Source organism: Pangasianodon hypophthalmus, chromosome 10 (assembly GCF_027358585.1).
Source record: "Pangasianodon hypophthalmus isolate fPanHyp1 chromosome 10, fPanHyp1.pri, whole genome shotgun sequence".
NCBI lineage: Eukaryota > Metazoa > Chordata > Actinopteri > Siluriformes > Pangasiidae > Pangasianodon > Pangasianodon hypophthalmus.
Genome location: NC_069719.1, coordinates 20,071,908 through 20,098,772, shown reverse-complemented (window position 1 = coordinate 20,098,772; position 26,865 = coordinate 20,071,908). Strand labels below are relative to the sequence as shown.

The 26,865-nt window shown below is 37.8% G+C and overlaps 1 protein-coding gene across 1 annotated transcript; it reads left to right on the top strand.

Moving 5' to 3' along the window:
• Positions 1 to 26,865, top strand: LOC113538902 (serine/threonine-protein kinase PAK 6). The gene is made up of 9 exons (XM_026934335.3): positions 1 to 389; positions 14,342 to 14,567; positions 15,741 to 16,406; positions 20,178 to 20,720; positions 22,204 to 22,337; positions 24,283 to 24,409; positions 24,574 to 24,699; positions 25,148 to 25,282; positions 25,421 to 26,865. The coding sequence occupies exons 2-9, from the start codon at positions 14,364 to 14,366 to the stop codon at positions 25,586 to 25,588; spliced, it is 2,103 nt and encodes a 700-aa protein (XP_026790136.1). The 5' UTR covers positions 1 to 389; positions 14,342 to 14,363; the 3' UTR covers positions 25,589 to 26,865.

Genomic DNA, 26,865 nt, shown 5'->3' with positions numbered 1-26,865 from the left:
ATGAGTGAGGAGGAAAGAGAAAGGAAGGAAAGCACGGAGCCATCTCTATGAGGTGGATGAGTCCTCCAGCCGTGGACGGTGATTCTTTTTCTCACTATGGCCATGTCTTCAGTACTGTCCCCCCATGCTACACTTGGAGCAGGAGCTGATGGAGGGGGGAGCACATCATCTCCAACAAAGAGGCTCTGAGATGGCCGTATGCGCCTGGAGGGAGAAACGCATCAGGCTTTCGCTGGCAAGCAGCAGCCTGCAGTACAAGGCTGCTTAAGAGCTGGCCCTTGTTGGTGTGTGTGTGTGTGTGCGTGTGTGTGCGTGTGTGTGTGTGCACGGCTGTGCGCTCACAAATCCTCCTCCTGGTGGAGAGGCTCCTCACCTCTCATCACAACAAGGTAAGAAGACCTGCTTTTTTTATTGAGTCCTTTATTCACTCCAGACGATCCTCCTTTTTACTATTTGCTCTACTGCTTTCCAGACAAGCAGAGAGATGGAAGCAAAACACAGAGAGGTTCATTGATGAGAAATGGAGTAGTGTGTCATGTCAATAGGCAATACAGAGAAGAGAGAGGAGCAGGATCGTAAGAATGTAAGCACCAAACCCAGGTAGTGATAAAGGAGGAAAGGAAAAGACTAAACAAGCACTGAAGGACTGCAACGCTGTGGAAGCGCTTTCACCTTCCCCTCACCCAATCCCACCTCCCCCTCTCTGCCTTTCTCTTTATCCATCTCTCTCACATCCTTTTTCTCATTCTGTGGTGCTTCATATCAGCCACCCCATGGTGAGGCTCCCGCGTTTGAGACGAATCGTCCTCGTATCTTCCCTGTGCAGTGTGGTAAATGGCAAATGGAGGTCTGCAGGGAAAAGCTGAGAAAACTGGGCCAGTTGTTGCTGTCATACTGTGTTTGTCATTGGCCGCAGGCAGAGTGCTTAGGTGAACCGATCTCATCAGACTGCACACATTCCCTAAAAATGTTCCAGATGCTTCATGCAGTCTTGAATATGTCAGAGCCTGCATACTGATCTGAAATGAGGTTTATCAGGTTTGTCGTCCTGAATGAATGTAAAACCGCAACTTCTCTCTTGTGTGCTGTCACTGCTGTGAGTAAAAAAAAGAGAAAAACAGATGACGCCGCGTCCTCTCCCATCTTCCATGCTCGTGTGTTTGCTCAAGTTTGGTCTGATCAAACAAAAGAAGTGGAGGTGTGGAGAGCTGTTTACTTAGTAGAGGTGCCCAATGATTATTTGTGAGAGTAGCCTTTATTTGGGTTTCATGCTGTGCACTCAGCTGTCTGTCACATGGTTGGACAAAAATTGAGCAATATAGCTATGCAAAAATTGGAGGCGTACTCAAGGCAAGAGATGCCAAATGCCACAGCAGTAGATGTTGAGAGTTGGTCTGTCTTATGTGACCGGTCTGATGATAAGTCTTTTTCCACAAAGAGGAGAGAATCGAGTAGATCCAGGAAACTACTGAGTATATCCAACTAAGCAGTGACGGATAGAGTTGGTACTTCTTTATCAGCTGTCTAATTGTTTTGTCATCACCTTTCCTACGTATTTATGAGTCAAATAAAAGCTCTATTCAGACAAATAAATTTAGGTGGGGATGTGGAGTAACTCCATCTTTTGCAGGTGCTCCACTGTGATTTCATTTCCGTCCAAAACTATACAAAACTGAGATTATAGCAATGCAGGTTGTCTTTTTTTTTAATGACCCTGAGAATTGCAAGAGTGACAAAAGATTTGAGGATTCTTAAATCCATCATTATCCTGTTATGTGTGGTTTTGCATTTACATTTATCTCATCTGGGTGATGATTTTACACACAAACACACACACAACACCAATATCTTAGCAATATCAAGTAATATTGAATATGGGCAAATTCAACTATTTCACTTACTTAGATTACTATGCCTATTTCTAGATTTTTTGTCTAGAAATTTACTTATTTCAAGCTTGAAATGGTCTTCTATTGGCAGATAATTTTGCTTATTTCAAGTGTTTATTTCTATAAAAAATGATCAGCCGGTAGAATATGACTGTTTTAAGCATGAAATTAGTAAACATGTCTAGAAATTGGCTTAATTGTTTTATATTTATTATATCTATTCGTATAATAAATAAATATATAAATGTACCTTTATTTATTATAATAATCTCATAATAAGAAATGTTAGATAACTTTTCCTTTATTAATGATACCTTCACTTGCTAAGATAAATTTTTTTGCAGTGTATCCAAAGCATCTTACAAATGAGAGAGGATGCAAGTGAGCAGCTGAGGGCCCAAATGTGGCAGCTTGGAGGTGCTGGGATTTGAACTTACAACCTTCAAGCCATAGACCAATTTTTTAAGCACTGAGCCACTTGTGTGTGCTTAAACCTTTTTTAATTGGTAGAACATGACTTCTGCTTTTGTGGACTAACAGCAGAGTTTTGAATGTGGCTTGTATGCTTGCCTAGAGCTGTTCTGCTCCTACGTGGATGCATGACACTGTCAGACTTCAACCTGCTGGAGTATTGAATTAGAAAGATTTAGGACTATTCAAGAGACTTAGTTTTTACTACAAAGAAACTGATCATTGTGAGAACACTGCTAAAGCCCTTTAATTCTTCATCACAGCCTTCACATTGTGACAGGGCTTAATTAATTGTCAATAATTCCTGGGCTTTGGTCAATCACTGTCTAACCTGTCTTTCATGAAAGAGAAGAGGCAGGAGAAATAGAAGGAGAGAAAAAAAGAGTGACAGTGAAGGATGAGTAGGAGAGCTGAGGACTACAGATGTGGCTTAGCCATGAATGCCCCCGACATGAACTTTCAATACACATTAAGATTTTTGTCAGATCTGATCTCTTACTGGCCCCCAGAGTGTCTGCAGTCATGCTTCATGGTACGTGGCATCAGTGGACTGTGACTGTCCGCACTTTGGAGTAGGACCTGATCCAATTTCTGCAAAGTCTAGCAGGAACTGCTGACTGACAAGGGGACTATTCTCTATCCTTTCCTGGAGAAAAGATCCCTTCTTCTTGCTGTCCCTGTACACCCACTCTGCTACGCTTTAAGCCTGTCTTTGGACAAAATTGCACTGTCAGTAGGATTTCATAGAAAATCCATTTTAAATCAGGACTCTACTTAACCCTTTAAACTCCCAGGACCAATCAACACTTAAATTCCTTACTCTCATAACACTCCTGCACTCTTTTTTGTATTACTTTCACTGTACTTGTACTTAATAATTCATAGTATTAAGTGAATAATATGCTTTAAGTTTAGTAACTTAAATTAACGTTTAACACTTAAACCTTACTCATAAATTCCTACAACAAAAACAGATTTAATATAAAATGCATGACATTGCAATCAGTGAGCATCCTTAAAAAGTCTTGGTTCCCCACCACTAGTTCCCCATTAAAGGGAATGAGCATGTTTAGCTTTCATTTTCATCAGTGATAAATAGAGTGGGCAGTAAAGAAACAGACTGACTTACTGTTTTATCCTGTGGAGAGGCAGACTGAAGGTGAGAGTAAAAAAAAAAAAAAAAAGAATCATGCCATTTAGCAGGGAACATGCTACAGTAGTATGTTGGTAAGATGTTCTATCAATAAATTAGTTTCTGAAAACTGAATTGGAATGTCTCTTTTGGCCAGTGTGATGATAGTAGTGTGATGTCTTCTTCTGCAGAGAGGCAAGGATCGAGTAAGGACCAGATGGAAATCATGGCGTATATCCAAACTATGAAGGCGTTGGTACTTCTTTATCAGCTGTCTAATTGTCTTTGTCATCATTTTTCCAAATTTGCTTAGAAGTCAAATTAAAGCTGTATTCGGACAGAATTAAATTCCATCATTTGCAGGTGCTCCTCTGTGATTTTAGTTCCTTCCAGATTGGCCATGTCAGTGTTTTTCCTCCTACCCTGAAAAAAAAAATACCAGACCAAACTGCCTACTGGTTTTTTGACCAAATCTGGGTTCATCTAGATCATTTTATTCACATCAGTATTGATATGTCAGTGATTTTGCAGACAGATGCTGGCTTTTTATTTTATTTAGTCGCCAGGCATGCATATCCACTTCTCTCAAATGATGCAAAAAGATTATTTTGGAGTCATTCAACAGCTTTCAGCGTGTGATCCTGAAGGCTGATTAAAGGGACTACTATAATGTCAGCTAAAAGTAACCATTATATTCACTATGAAACAATACCAAGTAACATTTAGTTTAATAGAAATAAATAAATCAACAGCTGTATCAATATTCCTTAGTCATCTAATGTTTGATGCTCCCAAAAACAACCTGGCAGAAAGTCATCCATCCTGCATTAATCTAATTGCCATTCAGACAAAAGTGTTTTTTTTTTTTGTCTCTGAGGAGGATTACAGATGCCACTCAATGAAACCAATTCTGTCAAGATAGGGGTCAAAGTCAGTTTGTATTTAGGTCTGAATCATAGAAAAGGGTTTTGCTGTGAAGGTCTCTTAGTTTGAAAACTAGGCACTTTTGTGGCATCAGTTTTATATAACAAAATCGGCATAACAATATCAACATAAGCTGATAACACTATTTTTTCAGGTTTCAGTTCATGAGGTAAAAAAGTCTAAAACTGAAAATTGAGAACAATTTTACTCTTATAGATACAGTATATGTTATCAGAACTACTGTGTCTAAATAAAGGGTTCCTACCCTATTTCTGGCGCACCCGCATTTGTTTGACACAAAATAAAATGAGCTCTAAGCTTCTTACCCATTCCTCTCCCAGTTGCAATACTGGGCTGCAGTATCTGTGTCACTGGGATTTAAGCAGATGAACACATTCGCTGTCAAGAAGCCTGCTCACTCACAAAATCCCTCTTTCAAATGACAGAAACTAGTGAAGTTCCTGCATCTCACTGTCTCAGGCCTGACTTTTGCTCCATTTTGAGTAAGATGCATTTTCCATCCTGAATGTTGCGTACGCTGAATCCCTGTACAGAAAAAGAGCCTGATATGTGTGAATTGAATTATAGGTGAGTTTTAGAAACAATGATGCATACCTGGCATATCTTTGGCTTTCTTTTTCCCCTCCACAATTCACCCAGTCCACTTGTCAAATGGAATAACATCTCTTAGAAATAAACATAGCTCAGAGTGCTTCAGTACCAAATAATATTGTTTGTTTATGTTGTAGATTTTTACCTCGGAGAATATGAGTGCTTCCACTTTCCAAACACCCCATTCTATTAGAAATACATACAAGTAAGGAATAAAACACACGGGGCGTGCTGTTACAGGAAAATAATCAACGAGTGTGTAGTCGAATATTTTTCAATATCAGTATGTCCTGAAGAGTTATATTCCTCTCATACCACAGCAATTTGTCAATGATTACAATTATTATTTAGTAAAGAACAACTTACGATCTATTTATAATTACATGAATGCTGTCGAACATCTGCAAAAACAGTTCCAGTTATCACTTACCTTAAAGCAGCTATAACAGTTCACTGGCGTTCACATTGTACTGGAGTTGATAAAACAAAGGAACCAAGGAACCACAGAGTCCTCTGTCCTATAGACTTTCTTATGGTCCAAAACTTAACTTTACCTCTAGCTGTTGCAAAGCGCTGACACTGGAGACTCCTTCCATAAATGTTATATAAATCTCTCCTTAAAGATAACTTCAACATTATAACGATTATACTTTGCTAATCAAAACATTTTTTTATTCAGTTACATTTTTTATTTAACCTGTGATTTGCCTTGCAGCCTACACTATTATCAGTGCTGTTATATATACATACATACGTAAAAAAAAAATCAATAACACCTTTAACAGCTTCTGACCAATCTGATTTTAGAATTCAACAATGCTGAGGTATACTACCAAATAATGTTTCTTCCTTATTTTATTGTTTTATTGCTTATTTTACTGTAGAAGTCTTCCTCTTTTCAAAATATTAAACATCTTAATCACGTTAGCACTAAAAAAATTTTCAGCTACCCAGAAATGATTATTTTCCATGGGAAACATGCATATAATAATTCTGTCAGAAATAATCTATGTATTAAGGCATAATATATATCAACAACATAATATCACTTATTTTAGGCTTAATTAGTCAGCACAGTTGTGTAGTAATAATAACTAAAACTTTATTTTACAAGCTCTAATAGTCTATGCTAACATGCTTAATGAGATACTAATGTGAGAGTGAGGGTAGTTAGCATAACACATAGTATAAGCTTGAGTAAGCAGGACTGCTTTAAAGATTTTTTTTATATACATCCAGTAGCTTCATTTCGATTAACATTCAAGGCCACTGGAGCGTGTGCAGTGTGGAGTGCGTGATTTACACAGAGCAGATAGGCGAGAAAACAACTAGTTTAAACAGAGGTCATTAAGCAAACTGTGTGTTTGTGTGTGTGTGTGTGTGTGTGTGTGTGTGTGAGTGGTTGAATACATACGTCTTTGACTATGAGGGAGCTCCTATACACATACATGCACAACCACTGCAGTCTCATTATACTCAAAGGGCAGAACGGTCACAATAATGAACGTGATTAAGGAGTCCTCCTGCTGTCTCACTCCACTGCAGAGCAACACACAGCAGCCGGCTCTCGAATGTATACATGCTACCAAGCAAATCTTGCTGTGTAATTCAGCTGGGATTATGCTTATTCCTGCCTTGACTATTACATAGTGAGGATAATCTGACTCATATCTCAGAATCTGACACAATTTTTTATGGATGAAAGAATGGTAGTCCAAAGATTGGATCAGTGATGAGGCACGTTTCCTGCTATTCCCACTACTGCTACTGCACCTGTTCGCAGTGAAGGTAGCAGCATCACTGCACATCTGCGAAAAATATTTATACCCTTCTGCAGTTGAGCATGGAGGACTGTTGCGCAATAGCCTCTTCCTCACATGGGTTGTTCGTGCGTTATTCAGTTCAGTTCAGCTCAGCTCGGTTCAGTTCAGCAGTGCTTTATTGGCATGAATGTTATAAATCACATTGCTGCCAAAGCAAATAGTGCTAGATTAAACTAAAAGTTATACATATAATACACATCTATTTGCATTTATGCATTAACATTACAAACATAAACAAAAAACATAACAAGCAAAAAAAAAAAAAAAAAGAATAAATATTTTAAAAAAGTATTTGAACATATTGTGTATAGTGTATATTCAGGGTGTGTGCAGTACACTCAGTGTCTCACTGTCCCTCAGACTGTCACATTCTGCCACACTTACACTCTTACACATACTTTGCAGCAAAGGCTGCAGTGTGTCCTTCTCCTAAGATGATTTTTAATTTTTTAATTTCTTAATTTCTTTAATTTGTTATTCTCCAACCTGTTTCAAGATCGTTATCAAGAATAGTGGCTGACATTGTAATAATTATAGAGCTCCCATCATGCTCTGGGCTGAGTTTCCCAAAAGCATCACAAAGTTAACATCATCTTCACTGGGTGAGAATCTGATGCTCTCTCTACCATTTAACTATGATCTTTGTGCTGCGATGCTTTGCGGAAACTCAACCCAGGTTTGTATGGACAGGGACGTTCTGATAATTATGTAAGTCGTTATTTATCAGTTTCTTTCATGAATATTTACATAAGCAAATTCATGTCTGGTCAGAGAGAATGTACATTTGTCACCCACAAAAGAGGCAATTTCACAGACGTGGGCAGATGACCAAACACAGATCTTTTTCCGTAGCCTGTCAGCAAATGAGAGATTAACTCACCACTAACTGCTTCAAACAAAACACCTTTATAATAAGACATAGAAGCTCACTGTGTCAGTGTCCAAAACTTTGATGTATACACTAAAATGAACAGTTAATCAGACTGCAACCTTTAACATTCTTTGAGCCTTGGGCAGAGCGTCTGAGGCTGACACTATCATCATTATAACTTTATATAATACTACTACTGCTGCTACTACTACTACTACTACTACTAATAATAATAATAATAATAATTATAAAAAAATGGGCCATGCCAAAAATGGCAAAATATTACGCTTTTAACGGTCTTAACAACAAATCATTGGTCAGGAAAGCAGCAAGAATTAAATACATAGATAAAGGGAGAGCTTTGCCCTTAGCCTGCATCATGTGTGGCAGATAACCAAATAATGACTAATATTTTAAGAAAAAAACATCCCAGAAGATATTTTTGAAAAATTTTGTACACCCAGATGTGTGTTAGTTTGAATTTTACATCAAAAATTGTAATCATTACCATGATGTTACCTTTGCTTACAAGAAGACTATATAAATGAATTTCCCTGTTTCTATTGTAGCTTTTCGCCAAATTTCACTGCAGCAAATGTAAACAAGCAAATGGTGGCACAGGAGGTCTCAGGAGTGCATTTATTTAATTTTCTGACCAATCATTTGTTATTAAGACCATTAAAAGCTTAACATTTGCCATTTTGGGCTTGGTCCATTTTTTTGCCCAGGACTATAAATGCAGAATCAATAAATAATATGACATGTTATAATAAGGTAAATGTGGGTTTGGTTTGTGTAAATATTATGGATATAATCCTGGGTGAATCTGGGATGTCATACACATATGAGACATAAATTAGGGGTTTTGTTTCCATGTGGCTGAAGCAGATTCATCATTCCCAATCAAATCAACACTTTCATGAATGAGACACGCAAAACTTTGTATGTTATTCAAAGATTATTGTGTAGTTATTTTAGACTTTGACCTCACCTGTAAATTACCAATAAATTCACTTATAAACAAATGAATAAAGCAAATAACAAAACAGTACTTATAGAGTAGCTACAGAAAATTCCTAACACAGATCTGCTAGATTTGTCTCCACTATCTGACTGTGTGATGCCCTTGAAGACTATCACCTCATTACACAATGCTGATAATACTAAGCAATGAACATTCAGTGATAGATATGTCAAGGAACACTAGCAAAGCTTGAGACTCAAATAAAACAGATTTTAGAAGTGCGAAAGTGCAATCAATTGATAAGCATATGTCAATGTACAGTATATACTCACATAATCGCATTATAGTAGGCTATTTGTATATAGTATTTTAGATGTTCCTTATATGTCTTTATAACTAAACTTGATCTGCCGATGAAGTGATGAAAGGGGATAGAGATTTATGTATAATTTAATATTGGTTCGTTTTTATTAGATTATTAACAATATTGCTGAATATTTCATTGATGTAGTAACTTTGCATTGGGAAAAAAACTGACAGCCCAAATCAGGAACAACTGGCCAAAGGTGCTGTGGTGTAATGGAATAGTTTAAACACCATAACCACTTTTGGGCTATATTGTATTTGTAACACATATACATTTTGTTAGCATGCATTGGCTTACAAATTTTAACACATACACATAGACAAATAGTAATCTAGCGTTTGATCCCTATGTGCTATAGATATTAATGTAGCATTGTCATCTCACAGCTCCCGGGTCCCCAGTTTGATTACTGTCTGTGTGGAGTTTCATCCCATGTTCGTGTGGATTTCTTCTGGGTTTTCTGGTTTCCTTTAACTGCCCAAAAATATTCATGGCTACACTGAATCGCCCCTAGGTGTGAATGTGTGTGCATGGTGTCCTACGATGAACTGGTGTGAATTCTCCCACCTTGCGCCCAGGGTTCCAGGGATGGGCTCCGTATCCACCCAGATGAATGAATGATATATATTTAGTTAGATATTTTCACACCCTTTTTATAATCAGCGAATATTATACTATATTATATTATAAGAATTAGTTGTCATCATGATTAGAATTACTATGGTAATGATTACTATGAATAGATATTGAGTATATGTACTGTATATTGGATTTAAATTTAGAACAGTGCAATTACAGGACTCCAGACTGTTTTCTGTACTCTATCAACTGTCTCCTAGTCAAATGAGAGTGAAGCTAATTTGGGTCATTTTGCAGACCTTGTAGGAGTCTCTTATGGTCAATAGTGTCAGAGGCTGCAGTCTGATAGAACAGCCATTGGCACATTTGATTTCAGCTCATTTGTAGCTTTCATTACAGAGATCCCTCTGCTGCCTGCTGTTAGGTAAGAATCCTGATAGGGTTTTCTCCTTTACTTATTCTCAGTATTTTTAAAGTATTTAAAAGTATGTCTATCTGAAATATTAGGAGCAGAATTTATTTATAAAAACCTTGCAAACAGTGCCTTAACTTGATAGTTCATATCTCAGTGGATTAGATGTAAGGCAATGTGGTACTTAGCGCAGCATAAAAAACCAACAACATTAATGCAGATTTTGTTTCATATGCACTGAGTCAATTCAAAGATTTATTTCATAGACTCTGCAAGAAACAACTGAAAACAACTTGAGAGCAAAAAAAAGTGCATTAGCTCATCGACTTTCTTTCATTCCCGAGGACATGTATGCACTATTTATAATAAGATTATAACACTAAATTGTCCATCCATCCATTTTCTGTACCGCTTATCCTACACAGGGTCGCAGGGGAGCCTTGAGTCTATCCCAGGGGACTCGGGCACAAGGCGGTGGACACCCTGGATGGAGTGCCAAACCATCACAGGGCATAATCTCACACACACTATGGTGTGATAATTTGGAAATGCCAGTCAGCCTACAACGCATGGTTTTGGACTGGGGAGGAAACTGGCGTACCCAGAGGAAACTCCCGAAGCATGGGGAGAACATACAAACTCCACACACACAGGGCGGATGAATTCTAACCCCCAACCCCAGAGGTGTGAGGCAACAGTGCTAACCACTAAGCCACCGTGCCCCCTGAACTAAATTGTTTGGTTAGTTATTGGGAATACCTTCACAACACAACACAAGCATCAAGAACAAGAACTTGTGAGTTCTTAAAAGAGCTATGCTAATGGTGGCTGAGTAATCTGAGAAATCATTTTTAAATTCTAAGAATACTCTGTGAGTATTTAAACTGAGATTTGATCTAAATTCATCATGTTTCTGCTAAACACACCCAATAATGCTATCATGTCTTAACTTAGACCACACTCACTGTGAAATTGTTAAATGGGCTACACACTGTAAATCATGAAGCAGCCAATTTTACACTCAACCTGCATGCAGGTAGGGAATGTGGCACCCAAAGCATGAGCTGGTCATGCTTCAACAAATCATGGGTAGTCATGCTTCAAAAAATCAATAGCAGTAACAGTGACACCACAGTGCTTTTGAAGAACACACATCCTGTTTGTGGTCATTTCATTTAGAGGCTGTTATCACTTGCAGCCAGAGAGCAAACTAGCTTAGATTTCATCCTCCAGTCAATACACATTGATCTGTTTGTACAGGTAGAACAAACTAAGTATAAATACTTGGTGTGACAGCATGTTGTACATAAAATGCTCATCATTGTCTCATATTGTGCCAGATAGATTACATGCAATCTGTGAGCAGCACAGATCATTTGGAGGATGCAGTGGTTAAGGCACAATGGATGTAAAGGATGAATTTCCTTGGGTCAAGTTGAATAGCTGAAAAGAGTAATATGGTCTATGATAGTTTTATTCTGAGGAGACCAAATATTTGCTACTCTTTTAAGGATTACATGTTTGTGTAGGACATTGAAATTTCATGTTCAGTAAATAAGATAGGGCTCAAAATATCTTAAAATGTTATAAATTTGGAGAGCTTGAAGTAAAAACTGTTTCCAAAAAAATATCCATGGCAGGAAAAAGCATTTTCATGAGTTCGAGAGGGAGAAAAGGGCATGACTTGGATTTTGCTGTCACGCTCACACTTACCCAGCCCTCTCCTTCCCCACGTGAACAACCTCATGCCGTAGTGTCCCTGTCAGATGAAATCATTTTTTTCCCTCTGTGCCATATCGTGTGTGCACAGAGAGAGCGTGTGTGTGTGTGTGATATCTAACCTGTGTGATATCTTTAGTGACAGCAGGAATAGCCATGTCCATCCACTTAGTCATCCAGATCATTCACTTAGGGTTATTAATGCTGACTATGCATAGCTGACTATAACTATCTGCCTGCACTAGCTAGATATAGCACGAAGAATTAGTTAGTCATGTAGTTGACTCTAATTTTCAATACTACAGCTTTTCTGGGCATGTAAGCAAAAATGTTCTGCCAAATGTGCTCTTTTAAATCAAAGACTTGCTCAATCATGTTACTGCTTGCAGTTTGCTGCTCAGTAAAACACTGGAAGTAGAGTCTCTTTTCAAGACAAAATACTGAATGCTTTGAATCCAGAGATGTTATACATTTGGAGAGCTTAAATTTGAGGTATTCCTTTCTACATTATAAAGCTCAATAAAGAAAGAAAGAAAGAAAGAAAGAAAGACAACCCCACTTGCTTGAATAGCTGAAGCCATGGTTAGAAGAGTCTGTCCATGACTTGGCATTCAGGATGATGGAAGGTTGACTCCTTGAATATTTTCATTCTCCTAATGCACTCTTAACCCTGAGGCAGGAAGGCTTTTTGTGTATAGCAGTCTTTCAAAGATAAAAAGATAAAAAGACATCAATGTAAGGTTTCATTTTTTAGCATCTACTTCAGATTATTTGCAGTTAACAAATGGCTTTAGGCAGCACCACGAATGGTTATAAGAAAAATACACAGAATGGTATGAAGAGGCAAGGCTGGGTCTGATTTCTTTCTAGCCCAGAATGTAGATTCATGCAGCCTATCAGTGACAGTTGTGTCGGATGATTACACAGAGTGAACGCCCCCTACATGTGGTCCTGGATGATCCTGGTCCATTTGGGCTGATATTTTTCAGCTTGCTTTGCTGACACATACATAACACATGATCAACAGTGACTGATGTGATCATTGATATGAACAGTGATCGTCTCAGGGAGTTTTTCCTTGCCACCATGGCCTCTGGCTTGCTCATTAAGGAAAAAATCATATATTTAAAATTTATATATTGGATTTATATATTTCTGTACAGCTGCTTTGTGACAGTGTCCATTGTTAAAAGCACTATACAAATAAAAGTGAATTGAATTGAGAAGGTGCACATGAAATACAGTCACGGCTTTAATGTTAAAGGTATTAAATCTATCATCCTTTCCCCCAAAATACCTTTAGTTAAGAAAAGTAGATAAACTAAGCACATGTTGTCCAGCTATTGATAGATTTTTTTTTTTTTGATAGACTGATTTTTAGCCCTCCCATATATCATGACCAGCTGTCACTCAAAGGGTGGATGCAATGAGAAAACTTTAATCACAATCTACCTCTCAAACATGGAAGAAAATGAGAAAATAAAATTACAGCTAGAAAGTATAAACAAAAAAATATATAAAAAAGTTTCAGATGTATTCAGATGCATTGCATTTTCAGTGAAATAGGCCTGCACTGCCAGCGCTGAGGGCTTGAACTTGTTTAGAGACAGGAGACATGGTATCCATTTTTCATAGTGAATTGCTTCTTGGCCAGCTGCAGTTCATTGGTTAAATTCCAAATTTCACAAGGCCCTAAATCATAGCCTACTTAAATGGCAATGCAATTTAGAAGGGCAAAGCGGTGATCTGGAAATCTGCAAAGAAGATCTACTTAGAAACACATTCTAAAATTAATAAGAAGAATAAGAAGAATAGGAGCAAGTGACCAAATCAGGATGAGATTGGTTGAAAACAGAAACATTTTAACACTACATTGTAAACAAACTATATTTTCAACACACTCTCAGAAAAAAGGGTTATAAACAGCAACTTTCCTTGTATCTGGGATGGTAGCTTTAAGTTTTGTACTCTTAATATGTATTGTTCATCCAGAAACATGAATATAATGTACTTTAAAAAAGATTTAAGGTACGTAATTGGAGGGTAAAGTTTTAAAGGTACAGTATATGTACTTTATAGGTAAAAGATACATATTAAAGGTTCAAAGGTAGGTACAGGCACAAAAAAAAGAAAGCTAGCGTTTAGTACCCTTTTTTTTCTGAGAGTGCATAACATTCACTCTGCATAACATAGCAGTCTTCAACTGCTAACTCCCCGAATGCCTACACCAACATTAGCAAACATATGTCATGTTGACTATAAAGCTGAAGGCAAACAACACATTTCAACTTTATGTTGTTTGATTTGCAATGTAGTCTGAGATTCATTACAATAGATCAGCCCCTGTCTATATTAGGGCAAACAATGACTGAAAGCTTACTTAGCATACTATATTTGGAGCAAGGAGGCAGATTAAGTCATGAAGCAAAATCCCTCGTATACACTTATGGTATGTTAGGAGCTAGGAGTGGTACATTCTTGTAGAAAATATCATATCTAAAAAAATGTCAGTGTGAAAATGTTGCTTCTATAGATAATGTGTCTCTTATTTTTACATCGAGCTATCTTTTTTGGACAGGTTGGCAATCTAGGACCTAATAATGTTCCGCAAAAAGAAGAAGAAGAGGCCAGAAATTTCTGCACCAAAGAACTTTGAACACAGAGTCCATACCTCTTACGACGCAAAGCTTGGGATCTTTGTGGGCCTACCAACACAATGGCAGAGTCTTATAGAGAACCTGCGAAGACCCAAACCCATGGTGGACCCCTCCAGAATAACACCAGTGGAATTAAAACCAAAGAAGGCAGGTATCACAATAAAAACAAGGAATTCAATTAGAACCAAAAGAAAACTAAAAATGTTTCTAAACTTAGATTTGACATAGATTTTTAAACCAGGTTTTGAGGCTAATTTCTGCATAACGTTAGTGCTGTTCTTCAAAGCCATGTCAGTGTTTCTTTCCCTAAGGAAATCTATTATGGGTTTCCCTTATCTATTATGGGTCTGCACTTACAATCCTGCTATATACACTGACTCAATGGCAAGAACCCTTGGATTGCATCAAAGATTTATTACTCCATGCTGGCAATTAATAACAGTCCATGCTGTGTTCCAGTAGCATTGGAGTCAGGGATAAAAACTGCAGCTCCAAGCAAAGAGAAAGCTACAGAGCACTAGAGCATGACCATGGCACATTTCCCCTTGGCCATAGTGTAATGATGCCTTTTCAGGAATACTGAACACAACATGACATGACATGACAGAAATTAAATAGCAGTTATCCCCCTGTCCACATCTGTGGCATTAAATATTATGGCCTGCACTAAGGTTTTGGGTTAGATATGAAAAATTACATTACATGAAACTATACCTTCTATGGGTCATGTTGGGCCGTATAGTGTTGATCCTACCTTAAACAACTGGATGACTGGACAGTGGATACTTCTTTTTTGGTTTCTCTCCCCTCTACCCTAGCCTAATTCACTTCAAGTTTGAATAGCTGCCCGCTGGGCTTTCTTCTGACAGGTTAACCAAGTCTGTGTTCCTGAGCTGCACTGGTGCTGTGAGTCATGGCAACTTTAGGGTATATTTATATCTCCCGTCAAGGACATAGTGACTGAAGCACATGGCAGCTGACATAAAATGTCCTTTGCGGCCAAAAACCCTGCCAACTGACTCTGAAATCGAGGTCGACATCAGCTTTGAGAGAAAAATGTCTGCGAGAGACCAATAAGGTGCAAGAGAAATAGTGTACAGTCTCAAATTATTTTTAAACTTAATTTTCCTAATCCTCATGTGTTTTTGCCAAAAGAAAACATTCAAACAAGATTTTGCTAAATTACTAGGAACCAAGAAGGTAGATCTTATACAGTGAATCCCAAAATAGCTTGCTTTAAGGAAGCATAAGCCCCAGTCGAATTCTCACCACTCCACTCGCATTAATCATAATGCGTCGCTGTTGCTCTCTTTTCCTCAGACGATTGTGCGTGGGACCTTCATCGGCCATGGAGACTACATCTCAGCCATGCTGTCGGATATGAGCCGCCTGTCGGTGACCAGCTCCAATTCACTGCGCAAGAGCAGCCCTTCAACCCGCAAGAGAGCCCAATCTTTGGGCCGCCTTGGTGAGGTGATGGAGGGTGATGGCTATCAGTATGAGGACCTGGAGCGCACTGATCTTGACCCAGAATCCCAGAACCACTGGAGAGATCAGATACGGAACATCCACAGTGAGAGTGGGACCCCATTTATGGGTATGAAGAAGAGCATCACCCTGGAACCCAATGGCATCCTGCCTAGAGCTAAATCTACTTACGAGGTTAACGTTAACTCACTTGAGGGGCATCCTCCTCCTCCAGTCCTACCCATGCCTCCACCACCACCAATTCCTGTGCCACCCAGGCCAGTGTATGTGGGTGGAGATATGGGTAGCCCTAATGAAAGACTGATGATGAGAAGGGAGTTTCCCATAGTGCTGTCTCACAACCCAAGGCCCATCACCTGCTTTTATAGTCCAACTATACCCATGCAGCAAGGACAAGGAGAGACTGGAGGGTTTAACACAGATATAAGAACTGCTGACAGACTGCTGGTTCATCCACAAAACAGCCCTGGGAGACCGTACTCTTCTTATGACCTGAAGGTAAGCAACTTTTCAAACCCTAGGCATGTTTCATTCTGCAGACACACTGAAGAGTAACAACCAACATACAACAACATACAAAGATAATAAGATTATCTTATCTTTAATGTAAATGTAACATGTGTAATGTAACAAATGTTACATTAAGGATAGGCACAGACACATGACTGTCATACATATAAGCAAACAAGAGCAGAAAACCCAAGGTAACTGATACCACACCTTCCATAATACTGCATTTAGGATTTTATTTTTACTCAGAGTGTGCTGCTAGACTGCATATATCCAAGTGCCTATAGAAATGCTGTATATAGATTGAAAGTGATGCTGCAGCACCAAGTGTCTTTCACACTTTTTCTGCCCTGCAAATCACTTCCCTTTTTTTTACACTGCATCAAGAACAATCTATTATCTGAGACTTCAACATTTACAAAGAACAGACTATCAAATTATATTCCTGTTTAGAGAAACCTAGCAACCTTGGTGAAAGGGTTCATCTGAGGCCACTGGAACAAGTCAATACAATCTAATAACCATAAATAAATCTGTAACAAATTTAAGGCCTTTCATGGGTGAACAAAAAGCAGCTGCCACTGCTGGAGATGTTACATTCAAAAAGTAATATATTACTTATTGCTTATTACTAAAAGCAATAACACATTTACCATATTATTTATTCCTCTGTTAATTTCACAAAATACCTTCAAATGAATTAACTGAAGTCATAAAATGGCTTGGCATTTTAGGGTCATTGACTAAATTAAATAAAGCTGTAAGTTTCGACTTATGGAATCTTACAGCTTTATTGATTGCCCTAATGATGATGTTCCATGGCAGTAACCCGAGGTGGTAAAAGTACCGAAATTCTTTAATCAAGTAAAAGTGCAATCACTCATCTAAATAAATACTCTTTCATGCTAAAAGTTCAAGTACACATTCAAAGTCTTCACTCAACTTAAAAACTTTTAAATGTACTAAAAATAAAAGTACAAGAAAGATTGATGAAACAAAAAGACAGATAATAAATCACACACTGATTTTATTTACTGATGGTAGATTAGTGCCCCTTTCACCAAGTAATTTATTGGGAAAATATTAGCTAAGGCCAACTAATGACATCTTTATTCCTAATCTCTCAAATGTTAGCTAGCATGATAGTAACACTGATGATAAACTAGTTGAATGCTAATAGCTAGCTAAATAAATACAAAGTGTATGTAGCAACAGACAGATTACAGTGATAGGTTTTAGGTCTCATTCTTCCTGTTATTTCTGTTATAGGTTAGATTTGTTAGATTTCTTTCTACTGGAAAATATCTGATGCTAAACCTCACCTTGTGACTTTACAAATATGCAATTATATAGAGATGAAGTGTTGGAAAAGAAGTACTAAGAAGAGATTTTTCATTTGAATTGCTGTAAGTAGAAGTCAAGAGTATTAGGTGAGAGAAAAATTCAAGTAAAATGCTTATATACCTAAAAAAAAAAAAAAAGAGACGTAAGTATACTAATAAATTAATTATAATTTGTTACTTCCCACCTCTGGCGCTTATTAACTAATAGTTGTCAATGTGGTATTGTACAGAGCTGAAGACATCCCTAACTAATTAAAATGATGTGTAGCCACAACTTAGTAAAGTATAGGAACAAGATCATTAACTCGTGGGAACAAGATAATTAAGTCATGGCCATGATTTATTAATGCAAGGGAATGAGATTATTAAATGAGATTATTAAGTGAGGCCTTATACAACATAAAGTATTAATAAGGTGTGATCATTTTACTGTGCCCCAAAATTGGTGTTGGCGTATATAATGAGTTTTTTGGAAACCACCACATGCTTGGAGAAAAGCTGCCACTTGTCTGTTTTATTTAAGATGTAAACAGAAAAGTTTACTTGCACACATTCTTATTAATTACTGCACCTAGCATCTTTTGTTCTAGAATTGAAGGTTCATTTAGCATAATTGCATTTAATTAAACAATTGTTTTTTTATGTAAATAGTATATAATATATAAAACAATGAACATAATTTACAATAACCAGATAAAATAGATGCTTTATTAATGGTAAGAGCTCTACTCTAGTGTTTGTTAATATGAGGTCATTTCACTGTGACAATTCTGAATAAAGTCTTTAACAAAGATGTGTTTTCAATTTTGAAAGTGATTAAAAATATCAGTAAGATTTTCAATAAGATTTCAATAGATTTCATATTGTCTACACAATAAACCAAGCATGCCCCTCGCATGCTAAAATTTGCTTTCTAGTTTCTGTTTCTGTTACTTTCTGCTTTTTCTTTAGGCCAGGTGTGGATGAACATTTCACTCCTAACATTTTCACCACATGTTTTTTTAGATGATACACAAATGTGTACTTGTCTTTGGTCTCCCTGTTTTCCTATAGTGTGAATATCACGAGAATATGAGAGTACCAAACCTCTTCTCCTTCTTCTTCTTCTTTCCCCCAAAGCTAACTTCTAAAGAGTTTAAAAATGTAAATTCAGATTTGCAGTGCTAATGTTTCTTGTTCACTTATTTATCATCAGTGCCTTTTTTGTGAGTTATTGCTCTAAGAATGCATAACATTAAGTCAGTGTGTAAAGAACTATGAAGTAGTGGGATGGAAGAAGACACAATACCAAACTTGTACTCCGTCAATTCTGAAGATGCCTACTCAATGAAAAAATCTTACTTGGCATAGAAAAACATATCAGAAACTCTGAGGTGAACAGTAAACAAGTGTATTAATATGGAAAGCATTAAGATAATTATTTAACAGAATCAACTGCATTCACTCATCTATGCAGAATCACTGGTCAATTTATATATCCAAGCCTTGCTATATAACTCATGTATGGCTTACACAGTGTTGACATGCTCTACTGCATTATGGCTCTTAATTTATAATTACATTATAATTAGTGACATTAACCACATATTCTGCATAGGTTTGCCAGAGGATGTGTACTGTTTTGACATACACTTTCATCCATGGCTTAAATAGGCTTCTCTTCCTGCTCTTGCTTCCAGAGATCTATCCTCCTACACAGTTCATTTTTGGTCTTAATAATAAGTGCATATTAACCTGTCCCAGAACACTTACTAGATGTTAAATTGTGTGTGACACCTGGACTGTACCATACTGAACCTGAACTGACTTGTAGTAATAGTAGTAGTAGTTGTTGTTGTTGTTGTTGTATTTCAAAGAGACGTTTGCTACCTAGTATATGTGTAATGTGTATCTGTATATAAAGCATGTTATAGCTAATTACATGTATAACTGTATAATGCACAAGATACAAAAACATTTACATACATGTGCACTTAAAGAATTTTATAATTCAAACCCAAAGTGTGATTGTAAGCCATGTTTTAGATTTCGATATGCCTTACATTTTAATTTCTGCCTGCAGTGTTTTGCTGGTGTCTCTGAAGATTAAGTACTCTGGCACACTTCCCAATCTGTGAAGCTTGTTCTATGAATTTTGATGATTTCTCAAGGTGATAAAAAAGTGACGTAAAGCACTTAGAGCTGCAATCTTCCTGTGGTAGTGGGATGCTATTATTGGAAGTGCTCATGCCCCTGGGAGTAAATGTTCTAAGTGCGGCACACACTTAACAGAAAACGTAGGATGGCATGAATGGGAGGATAGCAGTTTTGCAGTAGCAGGGGATGGCAATTAATGAAAAGATGGCAGGTTTTAATTAGCATTAGAGCACTTTGGCCCTGGGACATCAGCCAATATGTATCTTTTTTATTCCCAAAGTTACAGGCAGATACTCTCCTGAGACCTCAGCCAGGCTTCTTCCACAGTGGAGCTAGCAGTCCCATGGTGAGCACCACAAGGCCTCACAGGACCGTGCGCTCATCCTCCAGCTACACAATCGGCCTCTCTCCCAACATCAGTTTCCGGCCCTCAGGCCCTGATCCCTTCCTGAGGCACTCAGGGTGCCCCAATCCAGGCCTCTACCCCAGACAGGACAGCCCATCCCAGCCCCGGCCTTCACCCACTGGCTCTCTGGCCACCAGTCCAGCTGGAACTTGTTCTCCAGCCTTCAGACCACAGCAGCACCCATCCCCACGACCTCCACCCGACCCACCCAAAGTCACTCATGAGCAGTTCAAGGGAGCTCTACAGATGGTGGTGGACAAAGGTGACCCACGCTCCTACCTGGAGAACTTTGTCAAGATCGGCGAGGGCTCCACTGGGGTGGTGTGTATTGCACGAGAAAAGCACAGTGGCCGCCTCGTGGCAGTAAAGATGATGGACCTGAGGAGGCAGCAGAGACGGGAGCTGCTGTTCAATGAGGTTTGATATTCTTAATAAAAATTGTCATTTTGGTAGCACGGTAGCGCAGTGGTTAGAGTGCCCATGAAATGGTTCAAGAGCTGTGGTGTGATTCTATATGTTGGTGAATTTTTTTTTTAAACAGCAAGTTAGGGAGAGTGTTGAAGGTCTTTACTGATTTCCAAAACAATTTTGTTTCGGATATGCCACGCCTCTCGCGGAATCAAAATAACTCAACAGAGGCAGCTGAGAGTTTAAAGATAGCTTGTTTTCAGCTGTGCAGAATTTCTCCCTGACAATTTGCCCATTGTGACTTTGTTGTTTTCGATAGTTTAGAACAGAGGTTTCCAAACACTATGCCTTGTGTTGATACTGGCCCATTGGCCGTTTGTTACCGGTCTGCAGCACTTTTTTTATTCCCAAGGTTACAGGAAGATATTCTTCCACAGTGGAGTGAGGTCCTACACATTTGAGTCAAGATCTTTTGAAGCATTTGATTGGATGTAAATAGGAAGAATACACTGTTTTCCTGGAAATGATAAGCTGATAAAATAATAATATCTGTAAAACACATTTTGTGATATACAGTACTGTGCAAAAGTCTTAGGCACATGCAAAGAAATGCTGTAGAGTAAAGATGCCTTCAAAAATAATGAAATTAAATGTTTCTACATTAAAAAAAAAAACTATAAAAAGCAGTAAACAGTAATAAATGAAACAAAGTCAATATTTGGTGTGACAACCCTTTGCTTTAAAAAACAATTATTAGTCTCAGATACAATAAATGCAGTTTTATAAGGAAGGTAACTGGTAGGTGTTACTGAGCATCTTGCAGAAGCAGCCACAGTTCTTCTGAAAAATTTGACTGTCACACTTGCTTCTAATTTTTCAGCAATACCTAACAGCCTTCATTATGTTTTTTTGTCTGAAAAGTGTCTCTTATGTAATATGCTGCTTTCTTTACTGGCATACAATCATTTTTCTGTAACATTTAATTTTGTGCTGGAACACTAATGTTAGGGAATCTAAAATGGTTTTTGTACTGACTCAATAATGTAGAAGTCATAAAAAATATTCTATAACAAAGTTTGTACTAAAAATGTATAGGATGCCTAAGACTTTTGCACAGTAGATTCATATAAAATTCATATAAGAGATTCATATAAAAAGCTCTAAAACACCATGGACACTTGCAAAAATTATAACAATAAGTTAACTACATTAAATTTGGTTGTGAAAAAACAGACATTACTTGCAGGAATTGCTGTCTCTGTCTTGGATTTTATGCCATGTCTTTTAAGTGTTTTGCCTGTGTTTCTGAAGACAAAAATATATGTATTTAATATCTCTTGTTATAATACACAAATTATAGCTATTAGATAAGTAACAAATGTACCGTGTGCAGCCTGAGAGTTAGTAAGCAAGCATTTACATTCATTCTTTGAGTCCAAGCATATGATTTTTGTCATGCTACTGCAATAACTAAGTGTGTATGCATATGTAGGTAGTGATTATGCGGGACTACCAGCACAGGAATGTGGTGGAGATGTTTAAGAGTGCACTGGTGGAGGAAGAGCTCTGGGTTATTATGGAGTACCTCCAGGGAGGAGCTCTCACTAACATAGTGTCTGAAACCAGGTAAGCCATTATAGTGTCAGAAACAGCAGATCTATTTGAGATCTATCTGAGCACAGAGGTGTTTAGAGATTCTCAAACTTTTTTGCAGCCATGGACCATTTTATTCAAATGGCACCACATTATTCAAATGTGCTCAGTAAAATTCTGGTTATTTACTGGTGCCACAGAGCTTTTTATTTTAGAACTTTCCCTCAAGAGAACACATTAGGCCCAAATTGATTATTTATACACCTACTTGTTCTTGAGTTATTGAGGTTTGGCTTAAACCCATTAAATTCCAGTGACTAGTCAAACTGGTTAATAACTATGAGAACTCAATAATAAGTATAATAGCAGTGATACCAGTAGGTTCTACCACTATAACAAAATGTTAAATAAATAAATAAATAAATAGCATACCCCCTAGGTATGCTTCACTAGTCAAACTGGTTAATAACTATGAGAACTCAGTAAGACTCCACTTTGAGAACTACTGGCTTAAATTATCTTATTATTTTTTATGAATATAGAAAATATTGCTTAAAAGAAGCTGTGTGATTCAAATAGTGCAGTCCTGCTTGGTTAACCCCTTAAAATCCCTGGAATCAATGGGTGTTCAAGACTTTTCTGACTTTCATAACTACATGATGTTGCTATTAGTTCCACTGTAGTAGTTAATAATATGCTTTAAGATGAACAACTCAGTAATAAGCTAGGACTTCAACAAGTTACTATATGTTTCCAAACTTCAGCAACAGCCCCATAAAAGTGTACTGAGAACTGGAGCATTGACTATCAGCTTAGAACTCCTTACTAAAAACTAAAATGCTGGCCAGTTTGGCAGAGTTGTTTGTTTCCCTTAGTTTTATGTGTGTAGCTGAGGGAAGCTGAAGTGCTCTGTGCAGTTATATCATATTGCAGGGTTTGCTAAAGATGTCCCAGCATTCTGGAGTCAGGTTCTTATGTTGTAGCAGCTTTTTTGAACCACAGGGGGGCAGTAGACTGTCAACTCAGCTTCTAATCAGGTTGCATACCTCAGGCTGAAAGTACACTAAAATACCCTAATGCTGAATCATATGCCCAAAATCCCCATTTAATATGGGAGAATCTATGATTTGCATAATTCTATTTGTCAGTGATGTAATGACAGTGCATCATTTTTGTCCTAATACTTAATATAAGCCACATTAATGCATGAGCCACGTCTTTCCCAAACTGCTGTGTGCTACTTCGTATATCACCTCATCCATTTTTATTGTCGAAGTATTTAACACTCAACAACCAGCTTTGCACTAGGTACTTGACTGAACTTAACTGATACAGCAAAGTTGTTGATTTGTTGGATCTGAACATGTTAAGTGTATTTAGGTACTGTACTGACATTCTAGAAAGCATTATTTTCAGATGAAATCCTTTCTGACTCTTGAAAACCTTATAGTATATGATTGACTTATATGTATTTTTTACTGTATGTAATAAATGAGGCATTATTAATAAATCTGTACATGGACAGGCACCAAGACCTGAGAATATGCAATAAAGTTTAACCACTTATTCATTATTCAGTTATTCATCTTAAAGCATATTATTCAGTGTAATTACAATGAAACTAATAGGGAAGATGTGTAGTTACGAGTGAGGAATGTGAGTGAATATATTGTGGGGATGTGAATATATTAATGGGTAAATATACAGTATCTTGTGTAGAGGTTGTTTTATATTGTTTATATTGTTGTATATTGTCACAAATGAAGTACCAGCTTCTCTAACTTCTCTAACACTACAAAAGAAAGCAAAAAATTCACTTTGGGTGAGCATAAATAGTTGACATCTGGTGTTGATCTAGGACTAAGATTTAATCATTTGGTCTTACTGATGATCCAAGTAAGACATGGAATCCAGAATAAGACATGGAATGGATGAGTGGATAAATTTGCACTGTAATTTGCTGTGCTTAATTGTACAGGCTGAGTGAGGAGCAGATTGCTACAGTGTGTGAGGCTGTCCTGCAGGCACTGGCTTATCTCCATTCGCAAGGCGTCATTCATCGTGACATCAAAAGTGACTCCATCCTGCTGTCCTTGGATGGAAGGGTAAGATCCACCGTGCCTCTCTCTTCTTTCCCCTTTCTCCCTCTCGTCCTCATTTCCTTTGAGATCTGAACGCATAATTGAGGTATGTGATGGACCATACTGTGGATTAAAATGATTTTACCATGTAGCTGGTGTGAACCACAATGTTCTTCTTTTCCTTTCAGATTAAACTGTCAGACTTTGGCTTTTGTGCTCAGATCAGCAAAGATATTCCTAAAAGGAAATCACTGGTAGGGACACCATATTGGATGGCCCCTGAAGTTATCTCAAAGTCACCATATGGCACTGAGGTAAAGAATGGCAATATATCATCATGCAGCAGTTAAATTGATATAATCTTAACATATTAACATATGCTTCATCATTTTGTTACTTGTGATAATGTGGGTATGAAACTTTTGTACCCAATGCATTAAAAATTTTAAGTTGATTTTTTTTCCCAGAAAAATATTATATAAACCATGTTAAAGGACACATGTAAAGGTCACATGTCACACACTCCTTAAAACTCATAAGAATGCATATATCTATACATTTTTGCTGCATTGAATTTATTGGTTTAATAGACTTATTTAACGTCTCTCATATGTGTTAAAAAAACAAGGACTCTTAAATCTGTCTATTATTTACTGTTGTTTAAACTGTTTAAAACAATTTCTCATTAGTATGCATTTAATATGCTTTATACTTGTTTTGTGGGCCTGTTTAAAATGACTGCGGTGTGAAATTGGATCCCAGGTGGATGTGTGGTCTATGGGCATCATGGTGGTGGAGATGGTGGACGGAGAGCCTCCTTACTTCAGCGAAACCCCAGTGGTGGCCATGAAGCGGCTGAGAGATGAGCCACCGCCCACTATACGTAACATTCAGCAGGTACCTGCATTCAACTCATGCATAGAAGGATTCAAAACAACTCAGGACCTCTAACTATGGCTTACAAAATGTGCAATATCTTCAAAAGCCTGTACTGTTAGAGTTTAGTCATCCTGCTCTTCATCCTTCCCTTCCCAGGTGTCTCCAATGCTAAAAGACTTCTTGGACCGCATGCTGACCCGAGACCCGGTGGAACGTGCTAGCGCCACGGACCTCCTTGAGCACCCGTTCCTCCTGCAGAGCAGCTCTCCACAGTGCCTCGTGCCCCTCGTCGAGCAGTACCGCAAGCGCATGTCTCGCTGCTGAGTCCCCTATTCTTCCTGTCTCTCTCTCCTCTACACTACACGCCATTGTAGGCTCTTGACTAGAGGCTCCCAGGGCTCCAAGTCTGGACGTCCCACATATGAACGTCCCAGGCGCAAAGAAGTGAGCTGATACACAGTACAGCTTCAATAGACTCACAAAAAAAAGAGCACTTATTATCCTCATGCAAGCAGGGTGACCATGGCTAATGTAGATGGAGTGTTAATAAATTGCACCATAGGTCAAAGACAAATTTTCTTTGTCCTGAGGACCTCACACTGGGGACAAATGGTGCTTAATTGGCAGCCTAAACACTAAGACTGTGTTCATGTTTTTAACATGTGTTCAACACAAATGAGTTACTCACTTATGTTTAAGCAAAGAATGTTTCATGTTATCATGATGCTTGTTGGCCAGATTAGGTCAGTATTTTGCCAGTATTCTTAGCACAGAGAGACTACTGCACCTTGTCCAGGATTTGCATGCCAGTGGCATTTGTAGGCCAAATTTAAGCTAGAAATGACTTGAAACAGAGCTTAGAACATTGGCGTTGACTGTCGTTCAGCTACTGTGGTGGCGACTGTTTTTAATGAGCCATTGGAACCAACTGTATATCCCACTGATTTAGCTATTTATTGTTATGTTGTTTATTTGATTTTTTTTTTCAGTGGACTAAACTATCTGCTTTTCGGAAGAGGGTTCTGAATCATTTGAAAATGTGTACACTGTAAATATCGCTCCTCAGCTCCACAGGTTGATTTTTAAAAGAGCAACTGAAGAAGGAATAATGTGTACATACAATCATGTTGAGTCAATACTGTATTTGCATTCTGATCATTATTACTGAGTGAAAAAGGTACATATGAAATAAGTCATCTGGTTTCGGTGTGTTTGTTTACAGTGCGTGTGTGTGTGTGTGTGAGTGAGAGTGTATGTTTACACTTAGGATGTGATGTTCATGTTGGCATTTTCGCATCCAACCTGTTGTACTGTGACTTATTTTCTTAACGGTTTGTGAGTTTTCAGTGGGAGTGTGTGAATGTATGTGTGCTGCTAAGGATTTTGGAAGATTGTCGTTATGTTTGTAGAAGAAAAGCACACTGGATGGTACGTGCTGAATGGTTTCTCACCAGCTGTGTACATTCTGTACATCATCTCTAAATTTCTTGAACAATTCAGCTTATTTCATTGTGGTTTTATTTATATGTCAGTTGTTCATGACGAGAGAAATTAAACCTAATTTAATTTTTTTTCTAAACAAATAAAGGATGCATATTGAA

Excerpts from the sequence above, each read along its gene's own strand:
- LOC113538902 (XM_026934335.3), top strand. The coding sequence starts at position 14,364 with ATGTTCCGCAAAAAGAAGAAGAAGAGGCCAGAAATTTCTGCACCAAAG. Across the intron at positions 20,721-22,203 it reads GGGAGCTGCTGTTCAATGAG|GTAGTGATTATGCGGGACTA; the intron begins GTTTGATATTCT and ends ATGCATATGTAG. Across the intron at positions 24,700-25,147 it reads AGTCACCATATGGCACTGAG|GTGGATGTGTGGTCTATGGG; the intron begins GTAAAGAATGGC and ends ATTGGATCCCAG.